The sequence below is a fragment of the Phaseolus vulgaris genome, chromosome 2, assembly GCF_051622355.1.
Source record: "Phaseolus vulgaris cultivar YP4 chromosome 2, ASM5162235v1, whole genome shotgun sequence".
Taxonomy (NCBI): Eukaryota; Viridiplantae; Streptophyta; class Magnoliopsida; order Fabales; family Fabaceae; genus Phaseolus; species Phaseolus vulgaris.
The window spans coordinates 11,613,315-11,632,030 of record NC_143499.1 but is presented as its reverse complement, the minus strand read 5'-3'; the positions used below and the strand labels follow the sequence as shown (position 1 = coordinate 11,632,030).

At 35.1% G+C, this 18,716-nt stretch overlaps 1 protein-coding gene across 2 annotated transcripts; it reads left to right on the top strand.

Moving 5' to 3' along the window:
- The first annotated feature begins 481 nt into the window (after positions 1 to 481).
- LOC137810654 (xyloglucan O-acetyltransferase 1) lies at positions 482 to 16,518 on the top strand. 2 transcript variants are annotated; one of them, XM_068612039.2, is made up of 3 exons: positions 482 to 734; positions 1,374 to 2,461; positions 16,053 to 16,518. In XM_068612039.2, exons 1-2 carry the CDS (start codon positions 572 to 574, stop codon positions 2,435 to 2,437), a joined length of 1,227 nt encoding a protein of 408 aa, XP_068468140.1. In that variant the 5' UTR covers positions 482 to 571; the 3' UTR covers positions 2,438 to 2,461; positions 16,053 to 16,518. The 2 variants fall into 2 exon arrangements, with proteins under 2 accessions (XP_068468140.1, XP_068468139.1); XM_068612038.2 differs by lacking the exon at positions 16,053 to 16,518 and having other exon boundaries at positions 1,374 to 2,591.
- The last annotated feature ends 2,198 nt before the right edge of the window (positions 16,519 to 18,716 follow it).

Sequence of the window (18,716 nt, the reverse complement as noted above, 5' to 3'; positions counted from 1 at the left end):
TTAAGAAAGATAAATGACCCAGATAAAAATAATTCCCTTCCTTTTATAGTTCACATTAATTAATAGGATAGCATATTTGATTCACGTCTTGGGTTCTTAAACACTGGTTTTACACTCAAATCAATTAAAAGAAAATTATTCAATCATAAATACAATATTAAATTAAAATTTTTAATTTTCCATACATTGTGCTAAATTTTGGAATTGAGGATAAAAGTAATATTAAATTTTGAAAAACTTTAAAAAATTTTAATTTACGAGGATTATTGAAAAATGAATAAATATTATATTTATTATTCATTATGTATTATATTAAAATTTTAATTCTTACTGATAGTATTTTAGTTTTTCATTATTATATTTTATTAAATCTATAAAAGAATTAAAAATATTTTTTTAAATATCTATTTAAATATTTTAGCAATATAACCTGTAGACTACAGGCTGTAGTGGACCAAATGGGAAGAGGAATCGACATGGACTAGAGTAAAATCCTAGAAAGTTGTGTTAAAAGCCAAATCCTAGGACGTGTTTTACGTGAAGACAAAAGTGTGAAAGAATAGATTTAGCAATGAAGCTTCTTCTTTCTGTTTCCTATGCTTTACCACTCATTGCGTTGCTTTGCTTTTGTGTTTACTTCTACTCTCTCACTTTCACTTCTTCTCAACCCTCTCACCTTCCGGAATTCGTTTCCACCACCAATCACTCTTCTCTCTCTGCTTCTACACCTCCAGGTATATATCTGTATATATTCATTGCTGCATAATTTTGCCTCGTTAAAACTATATACTGTTTTATCATTTTAATAAAACATTTAATTAGTAGTTTTGATTTAAGTTAGCATCAAGTTTCTGAGGTTTCTGCAATCATAAGACAACTGTAATTACAGTCACATCGGTTATATTTATCTATAATTTCTTGTTTTGTCAAAAACTGAAGACTGTACGGTTGCATCAGTTGTATTTGCAGTGATTTATATCAAAGATTGTGATAAAATTACAATTTCAGCTTAACTTTTATGATTTATGATGATATGTAAGTAGTGATAGAGGTTGTGGAGAATTGTGGTGAAAAGAAGAGAGGAATAGGCAGAGAGAAGAGCTAGAAAGTGAAATGATAAAGGCTTTTATAAGCAAACTTCATTGTAAGAACAATGACTTGAGACACAAGGCGTGCTCAAGCCTAGTGTAGTAAAAAAGAGAGAAAGGTGGAACAGAAAAGGAGGTAAAAAGTGACATTGTGACACATTACAGAAAATGAAAGTATGTTAAATATTTTATATTATTTATATACTTGCTTGCTTGTGAATTTTGCCCCAAATCGTCTTCTGCTTACACAATTTAAGTAGTTACATTTTATTTTTCTATTGGCAGTATATGAGAAGCTATGTGATTACTCCGATGGCAAATGGGTTCCTACCAAAAGAGGCCCTTTGTATAATAGTAGCACCTGTGCTAAAATTTATAAAAACCAGAACTGTGTATCCAATGGAAGGCCTGATACGGGGTTCCTTTACTGGAGATGGAAGCCAAGTGAGTGCCATCTTCCGAGGTTTGATCCTAACACTTTTCTCCAACTCATAAGCAACAAGCATGTGGCTTTTGTTGGGGATTCTGTGTCCAGGAACCACCTAGAGTCCCTTCTTTGCATGTTATCTACTGTTTCAAAACCAAAACGTGTTCGCCACCAAGGTTCTCGTTGGTGGCTATTTCGTTCTCACAACGCAATCCTGTCCTACTATTGGTCCCCATTTCTTGTAGAAGGTGTTCAAAGAAAAACCCGGGGACCACCTTATAACACTGTGCATTTGGATCGTGTTAATATGAGGTGGGCAAGGGATATGGATCAAATGGACATGATTGTGTTGTCCTTTGGGCATTGGTTTTTGGTTCCTTCGGTTTTCTACGAGGGTGGTAAAGTTTTAGGGTGCATGAGCCATCCTGTTTCTAATTGCACCGTTGAGATTGGTTTTGATAATCCAATAAGAAGGGCTTTGAGGACTGCTCTTAATAGCATAATTGAAAGGAAGGTCGGTAAGGGAAATGGTGTCCATGTGATTGTAAGAACATATTCACCTTCTCATTTTGAAGGTTCTTGGGATAAGGGAGGTACTTGTTCAAAGACCAAGCCTTATGGAATTGGAGAGAGGCAACTTGAAGGGGAGGATGCTCAGATAAGAAGGATTGAGATGGAAGAAGTGGAAAACGCTAAGGCAAGAGGCAAACAATCAAGAGGGTTTATGTTGGAGGTACTTGATGTAACCAAATTAGCATTGTTGAGACCAGATGGCCACCCTGGTGCCTATATGAATCCTTTCCCATTTGCTAATGGGGTTCCAAAGGTTGTGCAGAATGATTGTGTACATTGGTGTTTGCCAGGGCCTGTGGACACATGGAGTGAGGTTTTAGTGCAGATGATGAAAACCATGGCAGAGTAGCGAAGGAGTGAAAGATATAAAAAGGTAGAGATTAAGAAATTTTTGTCTGTATAGATAGAAATGATGATATATTGAGAACGGAAAAAGAAACAATTTTATATTGAAATGGAACAATTTTAAAATTGTATATCAAATCACAGCATTTTAATTTGTAGTTGTGTGAAAAGTAACAATAAAATATCTGTCATACATTACCTTTCACAATAAAAAGGAATTGATAAGACCACTATACTGTTGCTAAAAAATCAGGGGTTACATATTATAAAAAGGAAAAGAAGTAAAATGCATTTAAGAGTCAAATCACCAGGTTGCATATTTGCAGGTGCCAATGGCATAACTTTATTTGATATTGTCATTCCTTAACTCCACACTCAAACGTGAGGGTGCATCGACCACCCCACGTTTGCTTCGAAAATGACTGAACCGAGATTGAGTCGGGGGCTTAGTTAGGTAATCTGCAATCTGGTCACCGAGGGAACATAGGCAACAATAACTTGATTTGTAAAACTTGATCTTTGATATAATGAACATCTAACTCAATGTGCGATCTAGCATGTATAACTGGATTTGAAACTAAAGCCTGTGCACCAGTTTTCACACCAAAGAATAGAAACCTTCGGAAAAGATAGCCTAATTCCATTAAAATAGACATTGTCCAAGCAACATCAGCAGCTAAATCAGCCAGATCCCTATATTCAGACTCTACTTGATCGAGACACCATCCTTTGCTTCCTGGAGGACTGTGAAATGACAGTTTCTCCAAGGAAGATACAATTTGCTGCTACTGATCTACCATAATCAACATAAGAAAAACCATTTAAATTAAGGTCTGAAAAAGGTTTAATGTGTAGACACAATAATTTTTAGTTCCTTGCAAGTACCTTAGAATCCTTTTTATTCCTTGCCAATCGTGAACGGTAGGAAAGCCCATATATTGACACAATTTTGGTCACATAGTAGGCAATGTCAGGTCCGGTGTTTACTATGTATTGTAGTCCTCCAACTTCTTGCCGGAAGAAGGATGGATTTTTCAAGGGTTCTCCTTCAGCTGTGACTTGTTTTCCTGTTACCATAGGTGTTGGGCATACAGAGGCATTTTCCATATTAAACTTTCTCACTAAATCTGATATGTACTTGCTCTGCCTTGAATACATTCCACTTTCATACCGAGAAAATGATGTAGGCTTCAAGATCTTTTAGGGAAAAAGGCACGTTCAGCTGTTTGATGAACTTGTTTGGAAATTCACAATTGCTGCCTACTAGTACATCATCAACATAGATAAGAATGAAGGTGACATGATGCTTCTCCCTAAGACAGAAAAGAGAGGAATCACTTCCAGTGTTCTGAAATCTCCAAGTTAACAGCGCATTCTTGAGTCTTTCAAATCATGCCCTTCGAGCCTGCTTCAACGCCTTTGTTAATTTGCAAAAAGTGGGGTTGTTGACTAGGATAAATGAAACCTTCTGGTTGGTAAATGAACGCAGTTTCTTTGAGATAAACATTTAAGAAAGCATTATTTATATCCATTTGTCTAACCTCCCAGTTGAAGTATACGGTCATTGATAGTGTGATCCTCACTGTCCTTGCCTTCACTACTGGGCTAAAAGTTTCTTCGTAGTCCAATCCTGCTGCTTTTTGAAATCCCCTTGCAACCAGTCTAGCCTTCCTACTTTCTATTGTTCCATCTGCCTTGAACTTAGTTTTGAACACCCATTTAGAATCTATGATGTTTTTCTTTCCTTCATATGGAACTAGTGTCCATGTGTTATTTGAGTGTAGAGCCTTGAATTAATTTCCATAGCTTGTTTTCATTCTGGTTTCCGCATTGCTTCAGCTGCTAGCTTAGGCTCTTCGTCATTGATCTCCTTCTCGACTGCTCCCTCTGTTTTGGCTTGAAGATTTCATCTTTGCTTCTAGTATACATTCTATGAGTATTTATTGGATGTGTTGGTTCTGTATCAGCTTCTGCGTCAGTATGATCAGTAGTTTGATTCTGCATTGACTGTCTCTCTTGAGTGATACTTGTTCTAAATCTGTCAATTGATCACGCACTGAGGTGTCAACTGGAGAAAAATTTACTGTGTTTAGGACTGCTATCCGGAGGAGTTACCTGTCGCTGCATCAATTTGAGGAACTTTCGCATTTTGAGAACTGTTGGATCATTTAGAGACAAAAGGATAAGAGAAGTCAGCAGGCTCTCTTACTACTTCAACAACTTTCTTAGTGTTCAGAAACCATCATGGAATGGAAAATCAGTTTCATTGAACACAACATTTCGCGATATGATAATCCTTCCACTTGAGTTCATGCATTCATAGCCCTTGTGATGACTGCTCTAAGCAAGAAACACACATTTGGCAGAGTGATATTGGAACTTATGTTAGTTGTAATACTTAAGACAAGAGGATAACATGCACACCCAAAAGGCCTTATAAATTATACTCTGGCTCCTTATGAAAAAATAAATTACAATAGGTTTGGTTTTCAACTACTGAAGTAAGTAGTCTATTTATCTAGAAACAGCAGTTGTAAATGTCTCCGACCAATAATGTAATGGCTTTTTAGCTTGTGCTAGCATTGTTAATCCCAATTCCACTTTGTATTTGTGTTTTCTCCCAGTCCTTATATTTTGTGCAGATGTGAATGGACAAGACATTTCCTGAATCTTTTGCTAAATTTTGAAAATATTTGTATTCTCCTCCACCTTCACATTGTAGAATTTTGATCATTTTTCTCAAGTTTAGAAGGAATAATATTTTCTTCTATTTAAATTATGAGGTCATTAGACCTATATATACATGAGTTTGCTAGTTATTTTAGGAAATATGGACAACTAATTCTAGAGAAACAAATCCCTATGATTGTGGGATTGTTTCTAAATACATAATCCTAATATTAATAGTAAGATACAGCTGTGATACAAAATAAAAATATAATAAGGATAAAATATAAAACTTCCTAAACAGTTTTGACACTCCCCCTCAAGCTGGTGAATAGATGTTCTCCATTCCCAGCTTGGATATAATTCTTTCAAAGTTACTGCAGTTCAGTCCTTTGGTTAGTATGTCTGCAAGTTGACTCTGAGTGGACACATATGGGGTGCAAATCAAGCCACTGTCTAACTTTTCCTTGATAAAATGTCTGTCCACCTCGATATGTTTAGTTCTATCATGCTGTACTGGGTTGTGGGCTATGCTAATTGCAGATTTATTGTCACAATATAACCTCATAGGTTCATCCCACCTTATCTTCAAGTCTTCCAATATAATCTTCAGCCATAGAAGTTCACATATTCCTTGTGCCATTGCTCGAAATTCTGCTTCAGCACTTGATCTAACTACTACACTTTGTTTTTTACTCTTCCAAGTCACTAGATTTCCACCAAGGAAGGTGCAGTATCCAGTAGTTGATCTCCTATCCACAACTGACTCTGCATAATCTGCATCCGTGTATGCTTCAAGACGAACACTTTTGTTTCGTTTGAACAAAATCCCTCTTCCTAGAGTCCCTTTTAAATACTGCACAATTCTAAGGGCAGCTTGCAAATGTGCCTCCTTTGGTTGGTGCATAAATTGGCTGACTAGACTCACAGCAAAAGCAATGTTTGGCCTAGTGTGAGATAAGTAAATAAGCCTGCCCACGAGTCTTTGGTACATTTCCTTGTCCACGGCATTATCCTCCTCCGCACTTCCCAACTTTATATTTGGATCAACTGGAGTACTTGTTGGTTTGCAGGTTGTCTTTCCTGTTTCTCTAAGCAAGTCAGTAATATATTTTTGTTGAGATATGAAGATTCCTTTCTTGGAATGGACCACTTCAATTCCCAAAAAATATTTAAGTCTCCCTAATGTCTTAATTTCAAATTCCGTGGCAAGACATTGACTTAACGTTTGCTGCTCCTCTTTGTCATCTCCAGTTATTATAATATCATCTACATACACCAATAATATTGTTACTCCTCCTGAAACTGAATGTTTGATAAATAAAGTGTGATCTCCTTGGCTCTGTTTGTAGCCCAAACTTGTCAAAACTTTGGTGAATCTTCCAAACCATGCTCTTGGGGATTGTTTCAGCCCATATAGAGCCTTTTTTAGCTTACAAACGGTTCCAGCAGCAACCTGTCCATCATAGCCAGGGGGCAACTCCATGTATATTTCTTCTTCAAGGTCTCCATGTAGGAATGCATTCTTCACATCGAACTGCTGCATATCCCAATCATGATTTGCTGCTAATGACAATATTACTCTGACCGTGTTCATCTTAGCAACCGGAGCAAATGTCTCCAAGTAATCCACTCCATAGGTTTGAGTGAATCCTTTGGCTACTAACCTTGCCTTGTAACGCTCAATAGTCCCATCAGCCCGATACTTTACAGCGTATACCCACTTACACCCTACTGGTTTTTTTCCAGTTGGTAAGGTGACAAGCTCCCAGGTCCTGTTCTTGTTTAGTGCCTCCATTTCCACATCCATGGCTTGTTTCCATTTCCTGTCAGATAATGCTTCAGATACAGAGGAAGGTGTGGGTGTAGAGTTTAAGTTTGTGAGAAAGGTTTTATGGGTAGGAGAGAATTTTTCAAAGGATAGGAAATTTGATAGACGGTAAAGTGGCTGTTGGGTGCAGGTTCTGGTTCCCTTTCTAAGGGCAATAGGAAGATCCAGGTTTTGATCCTCCTGTGCTTCTGAATTTTCCAAAATAAACTCATTAGAATTATTGGAATTTCTAGGATTAGAAACTGTTACCTCATGTAAAGATGGTAGGTTGGATTCTTGGACATGGATAGATTCTGGAACGACCTTTCCTCTTCTTGAATATACCAGATTTTTTCCGAATTTCCCACCACCATTAGGTGCAGATTCAACTGCTGATTCAGGTGCTTGTTCAGGAGCTGATTCAGGTCTTGCTGCTGGTTCAGGTGCTTGTTTTGTTCTTGTCTTAGTTTCAGGGACAGCAATGCTATTTGTCCCAATTTCAGGTCCAAATGCCATATTTGGAAGCATGAGAGGCTCATCTTCCTCTCTTACATTCTCCCCCTGAAGATGAGACTGGAAGTAGCTCTCTTGTTCGTTGAATGTGACATCCCTTGACACAAAGAATCTCTTTGACGGGGGTGAAAACACTTGTATCCTTTTTGTGTGGTTGAGTACCCTAAAAATACACATTTGACAGCCCTAGGGTCCAACTTTCCCCTTTCATTACTATGAACATGCACAAAGGATACACACCCAAATATTCTAGGTTGGAGTTTATTTGTAGGGTTTAGGTGTGGGTAGAAGGAGGATAGGACTTCCATGGGGCTTTTTGATGCTAAGATTTTAGAGGGTAACCTATTGATTAGGTAGGTGGCAATAAGAAGGGCTTCCCCCCAAAATTTCTTAGGGACATGATTTTGAAAAAGTAGAGCTCTAGTTTGGTCTAATAAGTGCCCATTTTTTCTTTCTGCAGTCCCATTCTGTTGGGGTGTGTTAACACATGAAGACTCATGAATTATCCCTTCCTTTTGGCAAAAAGAGTTTAGCACTAGGTTAAAGTAGTCCTTGGCATTATCAGACCTAATTCTCTTGATATTAACTCCAAATTGATTTTTAATCATAGACACAAACTGAACAAAAATGGAGCTAACCTCAGATTTATGTTTCAATAGGAAAACCCAAGTCACCCGTGTACAATCATCTATGAAGGTTAAAAACCACTTAGCACTTGAGATATTAGGAATATTAGCAGGACCCCAGACATCAGTATGGATAAGGAAAAAAGGGAAATGACTCATTTTATTACTAATGGGAAAAGGTACACGCTTATGTTTCGCAAGCTCACACACCTCACAATGGAGACTCTCCACATTTAAATTCTGAAACAAGGAAGGGAAGAGTACTTTTACAACTTGAAATGAAGGGTGTCCTAGCCGACAATGATATAGTTGAGCTTTCTCTTTATTGGTCATGGTGGATTCAGATATGAGAGAGTGACTATTGATACCAAGATTAGGATCCTCCATGTAGTATAGGCCATTCCATTCTCTAGCATGTCCAATCGTCCTCCCTGAGTTCTTGTCCTGAAATACACAATAGTTGTTATGAAAAACAACGTTACAAGAGAGATCTTTTGTGAGTTTCTGTACAGAAATCAGATTGGTGGACAATTTAGGGACATCAAGGACATGTTTTAATGTTATAGATGGGCTTATTTGGACTTCTCCTTGACCTGCAGCAGTTATACATGTTCCATCTACTGTGGAAATTTTCTTATTGCTAGGACATGGGATATATGTGGAGAAGTATTTAGGTAGAGGGGTCATATGGTCAGTAGCACCTGAATCTAGTATCCAGAAATGGGTAAAGGGTGTATCTGAAGCAGTAAGTCCAAAAGAAAATGGAAACTTACCAGAATATGTTAAGGAGCACATACCTGAGGGCTTCTCCAATTTACTAAGGAAGGACCTTACCCTTTCTATCTCTTCATGATTCAGCTGGACAGATTCTTCTCCTTGTCCATTAAGGATGTGTGCTTGTCTTTGTCCTTCCCTTTTTGGAGGGCCTCCTTTTTTGCCCCATTCTCTGCTTGGGGGTTCTCCATGTAATTTCCAGCACTTTTCCCTTGTGTGGCGCGGCTTGTTGCAGTAGGTACACCAGACTTCCTCCTTTTTCTCTATATTGGAAAACCCGCTTTTCTTCTGGTTAGTTATCATGGCTGTTCCTCCTTCAGCTTTCATTGCTAAGCTTTCAGTAGTTGGGGTCTCCAACATCAGTCCTCTCCTGCTTTCTTCACTTTGAATAATGGCTACCACTTCATTAAGCCCTGGGACTTTCTCTTTTCCCAAGATTTGGATTCGAACCTGATCATATTCAGGATTCAGGCCTACCAAGAAATCATAGACTCTATCTTGTTCAATATACTCCTTAAGGATTGCTGAGTCTTCTGAACATTTTGCTTTTATAACTCGATAGTGATCCAATTCCATCCATAGGGACTTGAGTTGATTGGCATATTCTGTAACAGATTTGTTTCCCTGCTTGGCAGCCACAGTTTTCACTTTTACATCATATATTTGAGCAGCATCCTTGGCCTTAGAATAGGTTTGTTCTACTGCCTCCCAAATTTCCTTTGCTGATTTAAGGAACATGCAGGTATCACTGATTTCTGGGACCATTGAATTCCACAGCCATGCCATGATCATGGAGTCTTCTTCATCCCATGATTTGAACTTGGCATCCTGTTCATCAGGGGCAATATCAGTCAGGTGACTGACCTTTCCTTTTCCTTTCAAGATGGTTCTAATGAGTTGAGACCATTTGAGATAATTTTTTTCATTTAATCTATAAGCAGAATGAACATTCTGCAATTCTCCAGCAGTTTGGGATCTGTCCCCAATAGGATTCACGATCTCAGTGATCTCAGCCATCACAGTGATGAACAGTAGCGGCGGTGAACAGTAACCGTGATGAACAATGGCGTGGTGAACAATAACTGCGGTGAACAGTAGCCGCGGTGAAGGCTACACAGCAATGAAGGCTGCGATTAGGCCAAGGTTGTGCAGCAATGAAGGCTGCAGCAAGGCTCAATGTTGTGCAGCAATGATGGCTGCAACTTAGGGTTTTCAGGCACGGTCAGAGACTCCTAAAGATCAGGAGCTCTGATACCATCTCAAGTTTAGAAGGAATAATATTTTCTTCTATTTAAATTATGAGGTCATTAGACCTATATATACATGAGTTTGCTAGTTATTTTAGGAAATATGGACAACTAATTCTAGAGAAACAAATCCCTATGATTGTGGGATTGTTTCTAAATACATAATCTGATGGAGGAGGGCCCAAGCTCCCCACACGATGAAAGCCAAGCCTCCAAGACTAGACGGTCTAGCCTATGATGAGGAGCGTCTAGACTCAAAAAGGAGCGTCTAGGCCATGATGAGGAGCGGCTACATAAGGAGCGTCTAGGCCATGATGAGGATTCCTTCTAGACCGTCTAGCTTCACATACACATGGGTCAAAGCTACGGTTTTGGGAAGAGAAGACCTTTGTAATTGTTACATAAAGGCCCATTAGGGGTGCTTAGTAATTAGAGTAGTGTAGAAAGCATATTTGTGTGAACATTCTAGAAAGACCATGGAGGGGGGTGAGCATAAAAACTAGACACACCCCTCCCCATGTGCTCATTTGTGCACCCATGTGCCATGTGCACCCATGTGCTTCACATTTACATTTCATTTGGCTAGCATTAGGGTTGCATTATGGTCCTCCTTAGCCTATAAAAGGAGGAGCCTACACCTTGTATTTTCAAGTTTATTGTGAGTAAAGTTATGCTGCCATTTTGTGCCAAGCTTTGCTTCTCCTAGAATTCTAGGCTCTAAACTTCACTTCCTTCACATCTCCTTGGGCTGGCCGAACCTCCCTATAACCATACCTATCATGCACCTTCAAGATCAACACCACTCTTAGGAGGATCTTGCTCACCTTCATTCATTGCTTCCGCCCCATTACTCTACATTGATTCAAGAAGAACTTCATGAAAATGCCATCATTTGGTATCAGAGCTTTGGTTCTTCAAGATGAGTAGCTCCTTGTCTTTTCAATTTTAGTTCTTCTTTATTTGATATTGTCATTTACTTTCCTTACTTGTCTTGCTGTTTTTTATATTTTAATTTGTTCTTGGTGTGCTTTGTGGAAGATCCAACCGAAGCACTCTTGTTCAATTGATCTTGAACAAGTTCTTGTGCAATTTGTGATAGGATTCCATACACCTTTGTGTTGCTATTTTTCTTTTAGGCTTTTGAGTCTTTATTGCTTTCCTTATTTGGTTCATATTATGCTTTGAGTCTTTCATTTTCTGAATCTATACATGTTTTGTCAAGTCATGTTCATCCATATTGTCAATAATTCATAGTAGTCCTTTTATTTGGCTTAATTGTTTCTTGATTTTGGGTCTCTTTATTTGCTTGAATCTGCTGTTCTTTGCTCCTTTGGTGCCTTTTTAATTTTTAGTTTAAGTTCATATTGTGTTTAGATCCTACACAATTCTATTTCACAAATTTCCATTGTGTCTAAACTTTGGTATCTTGCTGTTTTTGTTTCCAGTTTTCAGATTCCCCTGTTTTCACCTTCTCTGTTTTGGCTGTTTTAACCCAGAAAAATATTTCCACTCATAGGAAAATTTTGATTCTCTGGAAAATGCAAGTTTAAAGTGTTATAGAAAGGACAAAAAAAGAATTAGGTCAAAAGAAGCAACAGAAAAAAAATGATAAATCTTTTAAAATCAGAGTGCAAATCTAAAGCGCTCTAGCTGGCCTAACCGAACACCAAAATTGCAAAATTTATTAAAAAAAATGGTGCATGCGTTTTGAGTGATTCCAAAGCCAGATTTTAGATAAGATCCTGAATCTCTTGCATATCAAATTTCAGAGTCAAATTTTAAATATACAGCTCAGCATAAATCGGGGAACAAACACGTTTTCTGGCCCACAACATTTTCCAGTGGTGCTGTTTTTTTATTTGGTCATCTAATCTAGTGTTTTTCTTTAGGAATTCTTTTGTGTGCCAACCTTTAATTGAGTACCTTTATTTGTTTGCTTTAATTTCTTGAATCTCTTTCTAGTTGTCATAATCTAAATCCTTTTGGTGGTACTGTTTTTATTCAATTAAATTTGTTTCTTGCTTTTGTTCTTTGACCTCTAAATTTGGGTGCTGGAATTTAATTCTTCTTTGGTGCTTATGTGAATGGGAACTTGATTTGGTTACGGTTTAGCCCTTTGCTAGGTGCTGGAAATTGGAGGATTAAAGGCCATTATTCTAATGAGAAGACAAGGCCAAAGCCGAAAACAAGCATTCTTGAAATAAACACTACAAACACTTGGAAGATCAACAAGCAAAGACAACAAGGAAGTGCACTAACCAAAAGAGGATCAACAAAGGGAGTTCTCTTATTTCCTTTGCAACTTGGCTTATTGTTAATTACCTTGTTAATTACGTTTTAGACGGTGAGTGTGTCTTCAAGGGCTCAAAATGTCCAAGAAGCCTCACCTAGGGCCGAATAGTATAGCAATTCTTGATTAGTAATTGTTACTTGTTTGTAATTGTTTTTCTTGCTTTCATAGCTACGCTTTGCATGGTTAGTTTTGTTTAAATTTGTGTTAAACCGACTAGTTTTGTTGAATAGATAGCTTACATTGTTTTCTTGCATTTATTTCTCAACTTATTTGTGTTCTAAGTGTTTCACTAAGAGAAAGTCTTGTGTGAAGATATTGGAGGATAATTTTTGGCAAGGAAAAGGCTTGGTATTTAAGTAGTCCTTTGTGACTCACCTCCCTTACCTGGAAAACTACCTTCTTTAACTTTCCTAAACTTTCTTAAAGTAAAACACCTATATACACAAAGCTTTAGCCATGTCTTCTTCTCATTCTACAAAGTCTATTGGAAGTGAATTAAAATCTTTAAAAACTCTTTTGAAAGAAGTTTCACAAACTGTGCAATCAATTGCATATAGACAATTGGAGAGTGAGACTAAACTTAATGTTTTGACTAAAGCAAAGGATGAGAAGTCTCACATTCTAAAAAAATTACCTTCTCATGCATATATCTCTAAAGATCATGATTCTTTTGGGGAGGGAAGCATTAGAGTAAATGATTATTATCAAGCACCCCCTAGAAGACATAGAGGAGATAGAAAAGAACAAGAAAACCCAAGAGAGGTTAGGGTAGACCAACCCCATTTCCATGGAAAAGAAAATATAGAAGCTTGCCTAGATTGGGAAATGAGGGTAGAAAAATTGTTTGCTTCCCATAAAGAAAGAAAGGAAAGAAAAATACAAAAGAAGAGAGGGGAAGTCGAAAGGGAAGCTAAAGAAAAAGAAGAAAAAGAAAAGCATGAGAAGACCCTTGAAGAACAAAAGGCGTGGGAGAAGAGTGTTCCTTCCCACAAGGTCATTCAACAAGACCAAAGATTTAAAAATACCTTTGAAAATATGTGTCTTGTTGAACAACCTCAAAGCCTTACCTTTTGTAAAGGAACACTTGCAAGCCTAAGTGAAAAAGAAGAGTCTTTAAAAGAAGCTTGCATAGATAAAAATGAAATAGATTATTTCTCATATGTGCTAGGATATCACCAAGTGAATGTCAAGTTTTTTATAAGCATCTACAAAAACAAATTTTTATGTGAAGTAGGGCCTAAAGAAACTTGTCATGTCTTATTGAGAGAACCATTGCAAAGTGTACAAATCCTTATAAACAATGGTTGTCACAATGAGACTATCCTTACACATAAGAGAAAGAGTCTTCATGAAGGAGAACTCATGGGACAAATTAGAGTTGATAAAACTCTAGAGCTTTTAAAAGGAAAACTTTTGTCCCCCATGAGAAAAGAAGTTCAAAGACATTACCTTAGGTACAATTCTTGTTTTCAAACTACACCCAAGGCAATGTCTCATGAACTTTATACTCCTTCACCTTTTGCAAATGATCCTTGGGAAGATATAAATTTCATATTAAAACTCCCTAGGACAACAAAAGGTTGTGATTCAGTCTTCATGGAAGTGGATAAACTCTTCTTAAGAAAAGTGACAAGCCTCCATGATTTATTTTCAAAAATAAGGGATAGAGCTCCAAAATTTGAAAACATAGCTCTCCCTTCTATGCTTCACGAAATCATGAGGGACACCCACAATTCTTGGGATAAGAATCCTTTTCCTTTTATGCATGCATACAATGGAGTAGTCCACAAGATTACTCATATCTCTCCATTTGAAGTTGTATGTGAACATAGTCCTCTTGCCTTTTTAAAGTTGTCACCATTTCCTAAAGGGATTATGCCTAAGGAAAAAGTAACTACTTTTGGAAATTTTAGAAAACATAAGAGGATTAGAGGGCACCTACAACCATCAAAAGGGAAGCATTGTGAGAAGTTGACCAAAACAAGAGAAAAACAAAGATGGCAACTTCACACAATTAATTGTTCTCCAAATACTCACTCTAACTCCTTTGCTTTGTTTCAAGATTCTCATAGGTTGATATTTGATCCGGGAGGACACACCTTGACGAAGCAATATTAATAGTAAGATACAGCTGTGATACAAAATAAAAATATAATAAGGATAAAATATAAAACTTCCTAAACAGTTTTGACAATTTTATTAAATGGATTTTCAGCCATACTTTTCAATTGAATGAAAACTAGTAGAGTTTCAAATTTCTGTTTCAGAGGATAAATCGAAGTATGTCTACTAAAATCATCAAGTAAATGACATAGTATCTAAAACCAGAGGAGGAATTTCTTGGTTCTGAATCCCACACATCTGTATAGACTAAATCTAGAGGTTCCAAGGCACAAGTGGAAGAATTTTTAAAAGATATTACTATTCACTTGGCAAAACTACTTATTCTTGATGTTGTAATTTGATGTCATTCACCTTCATTCCTCAAAGATGAAATTCATAAGATAATTTTTCAAACACTGATTCCTAAGATATCTAACAAATCATCCAACAATAAGCATGAAACGAAAATATCAAGAACAAGTACAAAAGAGAATTATATATATATATATATATATATATATATATATATATCACCAAGAATACATTTGATCAGAGTAGATTACATTCAATCCCAATTTGAAAGCAATTATTCATTCATGATAGCTTCTCCAATCTTCATTCCTTATTTGAATTGCATAAGAAGGGCAAATTCTTCTCGTAAGAACAAAGTTTTCTTGTTTTTTCCCAGTAACCTTCGTAATCCCCCTAATTTTGTCCAACTTCTTATGTTTTAACTCTGTTCCAAAATTGATTTAATGAAATCCAACTCAAGCGAGCCAATCTAGCTTAGGCAAGATATATCAGTACTATTTTAGCTTGGGCGAGCCATTCTAGCCTGAGTGAGTTTAGTACTGCATCATTAACTTAATCTGGAAAATTTTCGCCTGAGCTGAATCTTCTAGCTTGAGCGAAATGTTTCCTTTAAATTTCCCTTCTTTACTTCTTCTTATGATCCAATCTATAAGTCTTTCCTTTCTTTTTTTCTAATGCTTCACATTCATATGAAATTTACACAAAAAATGGAATTAAATTTCTTCATTTGTTTCCTGGTTCAAAGTATTGGATTGAATAATTCTCCTATTAGGATAATTTTCTAATATTAAGCAACAATTAAGTTCTAAAGTGTTCAATTTTCTCAATTATAAATACTACACATTGTCACTTATCAAACTTGTTCATAAAACAAAATAATACGAATGAAGTAAAGAGAGAAAATAGGAAAACCATAAAAAGAAAAAGGATACATGAAAATAGCATAACTAAATAATAAGAAGTGAATAGTGTGAAGGATAATTTCTTCCTTCTCATATAAATGCAAAATATTAGCTTCTTTATAGTATAATTCCAACAATGAGAAAATGATGTGAAAGAGAATTCTTGGTAAGAAAAATGTTATTTATAATTTCTAATTATAACGGGTTGTGAGTTGAGTGTTGTGTAAATATCGAGTTTATTTGTGATTATCCCATTCTAAACTTGATTATAGGAAATTTGTGTTAATTCCCAAAAACTTATAGGTTTCTGATTAGTTTCAATCTTAGTGAAAGCCAAGGCTGAGATTTGAAGTGTGTTACCATTGCTAAGAGCTAAATTGGTCTTGCATCATGATCAGAGAATTCTTGGAGGTGGTTGGAGTCATGAGTGACATGATTGCTAGTGCCACTATCAAAATACCAGTCAGGATCTCTGACTGAATTTGGGCTAGCAACAAAAGTATTATAATTCTGTCCTCCATGCTTCTGCATTTCCTCTAGAAATTGTCTCATATATGCACCTGACATTTTGGCTTGTCTCGATAGGAACGACCTCTACCTCCTCCTCCTCCTCTCCACTCTCCATTATCAAAAGATTGATTCCCCTTTTTGTCAAATCTGGTAGCAATATTTGTAAAAATTGTTAGATTTGAGAAATTGCTCAGAAGGTCTATTCTGTTCTCAAAAGCAAGTACTTGTGTCTGCATGTGAAACCCATGCTAGATCAGGCTTATCAAAGAGTTGCACAACAATAGCATTATTTTCACTATCTAATCAAGAAAGTGTTTGAATTATGATATCATTGGTTGTGAAAGAATTCCGTTGTGAGTGCTGTGAAATTCTGATTTAAGAAGTGTAACTCTTGTCCTACTAAGTGTTGAGCATCTTCTCAACTGAGTTGTAATATCATGTGTCAGAGTTAAAGCCAAGAAATTGTTTATCTTTGCAAGAAAAAACTGGTGAGAATATTTTTCTGTTTTGTGGTTGAAACTTGTCAGATCTTGATAGCTCTAGTTACCAAGATAGGAAAAGGCAAAGATGGAGAAATTTATATATATATATATATATATATATATATATATATATATATATATATAAATTTATATATGTATTGCACTAATTTTTCCGCCATACAGTGATGATGCGTTGAGTTAGAGTCGAAAGAGTATTTTGTTTTGTCTTTGGTAAGAAAGTAGTTACCAGTGATTTTAATTGAGGACTGATTGTTTATAATAATAGATAGAAAAGATTTCCATACCGATATATATATAAAAAGGAATTCTTTATTATAATCCCTTTTGAGTGTATATAAATTTTTTTCCATTCTATCCTTATTTAATATATTTTATTTATTAGTACCATAAATTATTTTGTCATTTCAAATAAATTGTATTAAAAAATAAAATTATTTTTTAATTTTTTAAATTAATATTAATATACAATTTTTATACGCAAATGAACTTTTCACTCTTTCCTTGTTATCTTATTTTAAGACAACACCAGAAAGAAAGAACATATCTTCACATCAAATCTCACGTATCAAATAAAATAATTTTCATTTTCAATCACTCTCTTCACTCCATTTCAATCAATTCATTATTTTTCTTTCCTATGTTAGTTTTTGTTTTTCAATTTCAACTCATTCAAAATTATTTATTTATGTATTTTAAATTTCTATCATCCTAAAAATGAAGTAAAAGAAAAAAATGTGGGTTGCGCTTTGTTTCCGTTGGTACATTATATATGGAATACATATTTATGACAATAAGTTTGGAGAGCCAAAATAATATATTTAAATTAATTTTAGAAAATTAATTTAAACTTACCATAATTAAACTTGCAAAATTAAAGCGAAATAATTGAAAAACGGTTAGATTGAAATTTTATCATATAATTTTTTTAAAAATAATAGTAAAAAAATAATATGGATTTTAATTTTTATGCTAATATATTACTATGAATAAAATAATTAAAATAATAATTTTTAATATGTAATTAAATAAATAAATCATAATAATTTATTTAAAGTATTAATTATCACATCGTCAATAAATAAACTATTTAACATAGTAAATGTAATATATATATATATATGCAAATATTATTATTAATATAAATTTGAAATTTCCTATTTTAAATATATTTGGTGAATAATTTTATACCGAAAAAAATAGTATTAATTTATATGAAATTAGATAATAGGTTTTTAATTTAATAGAATCTAATAAATACAATATATTGTCGATATAGAATTTAATTACACCATTTAAGCTGATTGTATACTATATTTATATTAAAATTATATATTTAGCAATTCGTATTCTGAAATCCGGAATATATTTAATTCATACTATTATTGTTTGTTTCCATTATATAATATATATTTTTACCTCTCCTTCGTTATATTATTCTATTTATACTTCTCTCTCCTTTTTTTTTCTCTTTTTTAATTGTTAAAAAAATATAAAAATATTGTAGAAATAGAATTTCTCGTTAGTAAATTATTTTTTAATCATAAAAAAGGTTGACCTTTAGTTAACCATGGTTCAGATCAGAAAAATATAGACATTGGTTTTATTTTAGGGAAGTTCTTTAGTGTTTTTAAATATTGAAGGATTTCTTACACTATTACAGAGGAAATCTCTGTCCTTTAATATGTCCCAACTCATTCAATTATTTGCGCACAAAACAACTTAATAAAAAATCTTAAACTTTCATACTCTTTTTAAAACAACCTTTTCAATTATTGGAGAGGTCGCAAATGATGTTTATCATTGTTGGTTTTTCAATATTTAAAGTGCAAAGTCTTCAAAGTAGGTGAACAACTAAAGTATCCAACATCTTTCTACAATCATCCAACAAGTTAAACCTAACAAGGCTTATGTCCCTTACAACAACACTGCTTCGGCCTTTCAATTTTTGTAGCATAGAGAATAATCAATTAGTACAATGTCTAAGTTAAAACAAAACTAACAAATTTAAAATATTGTATAAAAA